The 9,139-nt window shown below is 38.9% G+C and overlaps 1 protein-coding gene across 1 annotated transcript; it reads right to left on the reverse strand.

Annotated features, from left to right (window-relative positions):
• Positions 1–4,793: 4,793 nt before the first annotated feature.
• Positions 4,794–7,042, reverse strand: LOC144641970 (uncharacterized). Its single transcript, XM_078500979.1, has one exon. It carries the CDS (start codon positions 6,902–6,904, stop codon positions 5,783–5,785), a length of 1,122 nt encoding a protein of 373 aa, XP_078357105.1. The 5' UTR covers positions 6,905–7,042; the 3' UTR covers positions 4,794–5,782.
• Positions 7,043–9,139: the final 2,097 nt, after the last annotated feature.

Here is a 9,139-nt window from a genome sequence, read left to right on the forward strand (position 1 = left end):
ATAAAATTATATTTTGTTACGCGTAGCACCGCCACATTGGATAACAACAAAAGATTCTACTGATCTCTTTGTCTTCTCTTTCTCTTCTGATAGAAGAGTCGAGTTTGCTATGGAACATAACGGAAGCGTTTGACCACGGGGAGGCTAGTCTAGTTTCCAGGTGATTATAAAAGGTAAAGGGGAACCTCAGGAACCTAAAATACGAAGAGAAACTAAGGAAAAACAGGTTTAAAATAATCAAAGTTCTTATCAGCTGACCTCGACGAAGACCGTCATACATTCAGTTTAGCGTCAAAAGGTTTTATTGAAGAGGGATTTTTTTGTTAACTGGCCACCTTTCATCGTGCAATGCGTTATTAAACCACCTTGGAAGAAAATTTCTGGAACCTTTTGTTTTTAGAAAGCTTTTGCTACTGTTTTTACACTGTTTTTTAGCTAGCTTTTACATGTACGCCGGCAAACCACCATTTTGAGTTCTCGCTGTCTATGTTCACTGCCTCATCCCGGAATCTAAACTGCCCTGAGAGTCCTGATAGCGCCCAATCCATTATTAATTTATATCCATGGTGCTTTACAAAAAAATATTAAAAAAGACAAAGAAACGACAATGAGAAAAAAGATAAAAAATAGTTAAAGGTCTTAACATTAAAAAAGAATTATTACCAAGATAAGAATGAACCGATATTTTTGTTGCACACCAGATCATCCTTTCTTATGTACCTTATCACATCGCCTTATAGTCGAAAAGCAGAATTTGATCATAATTTGAATCATCGTCACTTAAGATTAAAACGTTTTTGTGGGTGTGTACCAATCTTTTGTATGACCGCCAAAGAAATCTGGTTGTGTTTAAGAAACGAGCTAACCAGATTTTTATAAATCTTTGGTTCAAAGGGCATCTTGTGGCGTACTTTGTAAATTCCCTTTCATTACACCGTTCTACATTTGCCAAAATGGTCTCTCTTCTCATACACTAAACAATCTGTTTCTGTAAAGAAACCAAGAGAATTACGTCTTTAAAATTTAATCAGGTGCCTCTATAGCACTGATTTGGACACAGGAAGAAGAGTAAAAACGGCTCAGTTTCAACCTTCTCAGTTTTTGTGCCTAGGGCCTAGGCCGCCTAGCCCCTAGGAATATTGATCGAACCACTTTGTGATGGAAGATATTCTTGTTAACAATAGAATTGTCATCGATCCAATCAGAACAGAGCATTTCGTCATTGCGTCAGCGATCGTCGACCCGCGTCATGTAATCTCTGCGTAAGTGGAAAAAGACAGGTGGAAGACGATCCCCAACACTCAGAAGAGGGGAAAGATGGTTCGTACACTGCCAAGATCTACAGAGCTTTAACCAATAGGACCCGCAGAAGAAGTAATAAGCTGATTGATGGAATTGAAGATTGCCGCGGAGAGCATTGCTTGTGCGGTCTCCGTCTTTCAAGTTTTCGCTATTTTCTACATTTAATTCTCATTTTTTTTTTCTATATCTCTAAAAAAGTTGTGAACATATTAACTTATTAATAAGATTAAGAAAAAGTTATAGCCGATAACGGGGCCGACTTGTGTTTTTACTTTCAGGTGCCGTGTTTTAAAAATATTCAGTACTTCAAAAAGGAAATTGAGTTTTTTTTATTGAAGGTTAAATGGAAATGAAATCGTGAGTCGAGTTCAAGGGACGATTAGCATTTCGCTGCTTCACGCTGCTCAACACACTGCTTCACTCGTACTGAGTTACTGACTTCTCCCAAGGCCACAATCGTTGAGATGCCGCAAATCGCGAAGTTTGGGATTTGTAGTAAATTTTGTGCGATATTTTTCCACGTCCCTCCCGCCGGCGTTGTTATTCTTTTTTTTTTTTGCTTTTCATCTCAGCTGTCGAGAAAGCCATTTCTGGCGTGTTATCTCACCAGTCCACACTCAGAAGGACGAGTGTAGGTCAACAAGGGCATCAAACCAGCTTCTAACCAAGCAATCCTGTACACGAACAAATATCCGCGCATATTTTAAAGCAAATTAGAGGTACGAGGGAGACTTCCAATTTCTACAATCACAAGTGGCTTTCAGCCCTAGGCACACGTACGCATTGCGGACCTATTTTTTTTATTACAAAGAGCACAGCTGGTGATATTAAATAATAATAATAATCTTAAGGGATATTACGTGTCAAGAGAAAATTTTTTGTTCGAATTTATCGTCATTTTACAAAGCACCCTTTCATAGGTGGATTGTGTTTCGGCGAAACGAATTTAAATCAAGTTCATATGCAATGCAACGTTATTTTCTAGAAACGTCATTTTGAGTGTCTCTTGATATCACATAGCTACAATCCGAGCCACAATAAGTTGGGACGCTTCAAACATTGGCCAACTTCTCTTTCCCATAACCCCTTAACTTGCCCCTCTGCAATGTTGTTCATCACCTCTGTTCATGGAAACCAACAAAACATAGAAGCTAGGCTAGTTTGACCCTCTGTAGTGATTAGCAATCTTTTGCCAAACAAAAGACAGGAAAACTAAGTTTTTTTCGCTAGCTTTTGCTTTCCCAAGCAGACACGTGACGATAGAAAATAATCTCCAAAGGAACTCAAATGAATTGAACAATTTATTCCTATAATGCAATAGACCAACACTGAATAAACATAACCATTTGTGCATGCATTTCGGCACCTACCAAGCCCTGTTATTGGTCGAATGACTAACCTCTTCTTACCTTTGATACTATCGCAGACGATAACAGAGAAAATCATTAAGTAGGTTGGGATTTTGTCGATGTAACAAAAAGATTTTCAAAACTAACATGACAAGCAATTTATGTCAAATAATAAAGAGAATGAAGATTTCGAGCGTTAATGAAGGGGGTAGCTTTGTAGCTGGCAAGGAAAAAAATATTTCAAGCAGTCACGGTTTCGTCTGGGATTTGCACGAACGAAAAAGAAAAATCAGCCCGGTATTTGATACAGTAGGAAGCATATTTAGTTGGATCTAATTGGCATAGCTGCATAGAATATTAGAACAATAAAGAATCACGCATTGTGCTGGATAAACCCCACACATGAAAGTTTGGACGCAAACGCTGGGTCACTAAAAGAAAACGATGTTTATTGAAAGGAAACATTCATTTCTATGTTTTATGCTCTGGAAATTTATTCATATATACAAAATAAGCACTTGCTTCCAACATGGGTGAACCGGCTGTGCATCATCACAAAACAATCTGGCTCTTTTTTCTAATTTCCATTAGACTTCTAGATATGATCGGTTGTGTTCCGTTCGTCTCTTCGGCGCCTCCTCGGCTGGGGCAGTGGCACCAAAAATCTTCCAGCTGGCTGGCTTAAGCTTGTTTTTGTATCGTGTTTCGCTGCAAAGCCGGCCGGACATCAGAAAAATTGTAGAGATATATTACTAGCCAGCATGGGGCTTCATGCTATGGCTGAATTCCATAATATTTAGCATACATGCAACCATTTTTATTCCTCCCAAAAGGCTTACAAAACCGGGAAAAATTTATATCTAAAAAGTTATGTTTGGAAATATCTTTTCTTCGAGAAACGTCCAAACCAAGTTTTTAAACCCTTGAAAATAGTTTTGCTTCTGTTATTTCTAGCACTCCTGCAATTGTATTTTCAAAGAAAAAATTTTGGTGAATAATGTTTCTTCCTTAAAAAGAGAAAAGCCAACCGTCACACTGATCCCAAACATGTCACTTTATTTCAAGGTGATAATTGGAGAGTTATGTAAAACGAGCAAAGGCCACTGTTATAATATTACCTTCCAAATACCTCTACAAATGAATTTAACTGTTAAAATAGATCGTCTTTCGTCACGAACGCTGAAAATGGTTTAATCCAGACAAATATTTCCTGTGGTAAAAAGTGAAGAATTTTGCCGGAGGGAAGATGTGTAGATGTGTCAATTTTGACCGAATTTTCAACTCGGTTAATGGGTCGAGAGGATACCATTAGACTTCAAAGAAGTTATAGTGGGACATGCCTTAAGCGGCCCTATACTTAGCGGAAACTCTCTATTTAGCGGACGGTGTTTTAAGTTCCCGGAATTGATCCTGTATAATTACTGTAAATAATACCTCCATTAAGAGAACGTGGGTAGATTAACGTCGCCAAATGTAAGGTACTATCGATATCGACTTGAGATCTCTCCAAATCTCCAATTTTTGGACACTACCAAAACGAATTTTGAACAAAACGGGCTTATTAAAAACAATATTCTTATATAGAAGGGTCCAAGATGCAGAACATGGCTTGCAAATGAAGTCAGGTGTCAAAGCATGCGCGGCTGCAAGTTTTCCTGTTAAAAATGTCTTTGGTTCTTTCTTTGACTTAATTGATCTTTTTAAAACACGAAATAACTTCAAGGCGGGACAAATGATCTTTAATACCTCTTAAGATATTTTAAACAGTGCCTTCAGTTTATACCTGTACGGTTCGGAGTCAACGTTCGGTGTTTTGAAATGAGCCGGAAATTGTACATTGATAGACAACAGGCCTTTGTGATTTTGGACCTATTTGAGAGTCTTCGAGATTTTTCGCTCGTTTAACTAGTCCATAACCCCAGCTTGTTTGATCGAGCACTGTTGATAGTTGAAGAGAGGTGAAGAAAACTCTCAACGGAATTTTAGTCCCCCGACTCTCATCGACTGTTTTTCTCTTTGATCCAACCCTTGTGAGACTGACTGGCCCACTTGAAACTACGAGCGCCCCGCTTGTACATAACGATAAAAGGAGAATTTGGACGAGCTTTCCACGAGGCTTAGGAGCGAATGCAGTTTAAACTCCTATCAGACAACAGTAGCTCTGACAATTTGGAACATTTATCTCAAAATATTTTTTCTATAGCCTGGAGTGGAGGCGTTTCTTGGCGAGCGATCGCTAAATTTGTTCGGTATTTGCGGGGGCAGCCTCAGACCTCAAAAAAACGAGGAAAATAAGACAGAATTAAAAATGTACGTCGATCATGTTTAGGAGAAATAATTCTCATCGTTCCTTTGCGACTGCGTCATTTAAACACATTGAAAACTACTCGCTTCTTCGTAGAGCAGCCTAGCTTTTCTTAAGAAACAAGAGCGACCATGGGTATTCATAAAGATTTGCCTACGTCTAGACCAAGCAATCAGCTTTAATTGCACTTACACTATGAGGTATTTTACAAAACAAAGGAAGACACTTTGCGTCGGATTTACGAAAAGACGCACGTGAAATCTTAACATTTTTTCTAATTTGGCTCATTTCTCCATTATTACTATTTACACAATACACCCTTGCTATAAGAAAGCTATTAATTGAAAGAGATAACCTCAGCTTTTTTCATCGCCTTATCATTATAGCATCAACGCAAGAGAACTCCGCGTGGTTTTCGTCACATCGTAAACAACATTTTTCTGCAAAAAGTTACGGATAATAGCATGGCTCCATCATCGGCCTCCAAATACGTTGTTCACAGGTTCTCGAGCTACTCTGAGTGAAAAAAGTGTTCCAAGCACACTTGCAGAATCGTTTATCTATAACAAAAGCGTGTTAGATCAGCATGTCAGCATGATGGAAACTCATTTTAAACTCGTTAACTACTATGGGCCTTCTACTGATAATCATATATCAACTTAATCCGGCCACAAGAAACACAGTGTAAATTATACTTCACCCATTTTGTAACATGCATCTGATCCTCTTAAAATTTTAACATATAATCCTAGGCCTGAAGGATACTGACCAATCTAAAACAATACTAAACAATCAATAAAGACCTTGGGTGGAAAACGTGCGTTTGTCAGTAAGCTTCGGCGAGGTACATACTAAATTCCTCTCTGTCCAAGTCATCGCATAACAGTTCTGTAAAGTTTTCTAACATAGTCCCTGAATTTCCTCCCCTCATCCGTTCAGTATACTCATCACCTTCCTCATCATCATTTTCTACAGTTTGCGGTTGGGCAAATCTACAAGAACTCAATCTCGTTCTGCCGACTATTTTGCGTGGTTGTGTATCTTCTGTGGGTACTGTAGATCCACTATTTCCTGCGGGATGTACCGCACTTTTGACAAATGATGAACGAGGTCTATTAGGATAATAATGTTCAGATGATTTTATCTGTCCGGACTGATAAGCACAGGGCGAAAACATCGCATCTTTCCTTCCAGTTTCGACGGGATAAAACACATGCTCAGGGCTTGCGCCAGATCTGGCATCGTCAAAATCTGCTGTGTTCCGATCTGATGAAAAGCATACGCCGGCTTTGAATTGGGCATTATGACGATCAAGGGAAGCTGATCCGATAAAGTGAGATCTGCTGTGTTCCTTTTCCAATCTTGTTGGAGAGTATGCATGGTAATCGTGTTGATTGTTAAAAGATTCTCTGAACATACTGTAACTCCAATCTTCAGTTCCTGCAGAGTAATATTGCCCTGCAAGGTCCGTGTACTGAGTTGAGGCAAAATGTCTCTCTTTGGGACTCGGATCTGGGGTAGGAGGCAGTCCGAACACCTGGCTGCTCATAACAACGTTAGAAATACTGCTGATGAAGGTTGGGTTGATGTATGTCGAGTTTGTTCGCTGGCCAGGTCGTCTCTCCTGCGAGCGCCTCTTTGGCGTGTAACGGTAATTTGGATGTTCTTTCATGTGACGAATTCGAAGCCTTTCTGCTTTCTCGACGAAAGGACGCTTTTCCTTCGTAGTTAGCTCATTCCATGCTTTGCCTAACAGCTTGCTGATCTCTGCATTGTGCAGTTTTGGGTTCTCTTCAGCAAACTTACGTCTCATAATTTTTGCCCATATCATAAATGAATTCATCGGCCTCTTCACATGCGAGTCGTCGTCGTCTTCAAGGTAAGTCGATGGAAGCATCTGCGGCTGTACCATGCCAGGCCAATTTGTAGCAAACTCGCTGTGCCACATTTTCGTTATTGAGATCTGCGATAAACTTTCAACGTATCACTGCAGCTGCACACATAGAGCTCTTAATTCGAGTGGGATGCTTTTATGTAAGAGGACCGACCATATATAGGACAGGGGTACGGTTTCGTGGCGCGGCGTCTTTGGTAGGGGGTAACTAAGGCACGAGCTTTGAAGAGGTCTTACTGTTAGGTTGACACCTTCCCATTATCTCCCATAGTGGGAATTTAGCGTTCTAGTTCAGAAACAATGTTCAACATGTTTTTTCCAAAATTGCACAATTACGGAATTGACGTTCCATAATGCGGCCTCGAGCTTAAGCTATTGAAAAGCAATAAGCAAAAACAACTGGGGATTTAGTTTATTTACAATTATGAGACGCTTAAATCTACCATGTGTTTCTTATTGACGAAGCATTTTTTTCGCGTGACCCTAGATTCGGAAACAGGGATTGCACCTTTTTCCTGTCTGCACTGTCAACAGGAAATGAAATTTCAACATTGTTGGCTCATTGTCGCACGGATGTTGTTTTGAATTTTTCTTCTGGGCAATTTCACTGGTAAACCTCTTTTTCAACTTGACATAAAAATCTTGACCCTTTTTAGCTTAGAGTGGGTGAGAAGTGGATTTAATTGAAGTCTTTGAACGCTGAACAAACTTTGTTTCCGAGCTCGGTTAAGTGACTACAGTCAGCTGGAATGCAGAGCTTGGCTCAAGTTATGTAGATTAGACACGCAATTTTTATCTTTTAAACTATCTCGAGATTACTTCTTTTATGCCATAATCAGCAATGATGACACTCTCACGAGAAGCTTAAAACTTGATGGAACATCATTTGGGTGCTGTTTTTGGTCAAATTTGGAGACAGCAGTGTTATGCCTCTGGATAAACAAAGGATAAACATTAACCGCTATCATAGCGAGTATCTATCGATACTCCACTTGACATGTGACCTAAATGCTTGGTATCTAACCTTGTCGTTTTCCATTGCAAAAACAAACATCAAATATTATAGACACGTGATCAGTAGGCAAAGAAATCTTACTGGAACAATCGCAATATTTGTGATAATTAAAACCTCGTTTTGTCTTATTTTATTGTCTATTTTTATCAAAAAAAAAAGAAAGAAATTAAGTCCGCCATCGGACGCAAGGTTATCAGGATCAATTGAAAATCCCAACGGAAAGAACCTGAACAGGGCATGAGTTAAAAAAGTCAAGAGCTTTCAAGGTGCAGAAAGGAAATATCCTGTGGAAGCTAGCTATGGACATCTCGGGTCCCAGGTTAGAACAATACAGTTGAATCATCCCTCCCCAAAGATATGGCCACTTCAGAGAGCTCAAAGAAGAAAATGATTCATCGTGTAAACCGAACGGGCACAACCAAAAAAATTATGTAGTGTGTCTCAAAACGGAGCTAATAGTACTTCAAACACCTACACGAAATGATTAATAATATCTCAAAAGAAACATTGTGATTACTAAATATCAACAATTATCGATAATAGACGGACTGGATTAGAGACTAAGGATCACAAGTTCTTGTGGGGTGAAGTCTGTCATCACTTGACCATCTGCCGGAGGATCAATTTATCACTTGTCATTGTCAAGACTGGGGTAGCGTTCAGAAGATTAGACCGACCATGTGTCTTGGTTATTGACACTGTCAGTTAGCATCTTCATAAATCTGGGTCAGCGATACAATTTCTTTGGAATTGATACTAGCAAGAGGTGTTACAAATGTTGTAATGGCGCTCTTGACAACAGAAATGCTTCTACTTTCTATAAAACGCACCACTTTTTAGCACATTTATAGAAGTAAAAATTTTGCAGCAGTATTTTGCTTGCATCCATTAAAGGTAATGAATAAATTACAAAAGAGAAAATATGGAACGCATCAAGATTTAACCACTTTTGCTACCATACAATTTTTTTCAAGTTTTCTTTCGATGTAAATATTTTTAAAAGCCTTAAAATTGATTTCAGTTTTTGGTAATGATAATTTTTGAAATGAGAATTTAATTTCGTAGAAAATAGGGTACATCTTGAAAGTTGATGCCAACGTTGTCTTCTGAACAAATTTCAGTTATCCCGGGTTTTGTTCAGACTATTTGAATTTGTAAATAGCATAGTTTTAAACTATTTTTATTATTGTGCCTCCGGTCATCTACATGAATTCCGAAGTCAAGTTACACCTCTTATCTTTGTTATCAGACTGATTTATCAGTTACACCAAGGC

This window comes from Oculina patagonica, chromosome 2 (assembly GCF_052425735.1).
Source record: "Oculina patagonica isolate OP01 chromosome 2, crgOcupat, whole genome shotgun sequence".
Classification (NCBI taxonomy): Eukaryota; Metazoa; Cnidaria; class Anthozoa; order Scleractinia; family Oculinidae; genus Oculina; species Oculina patagonica.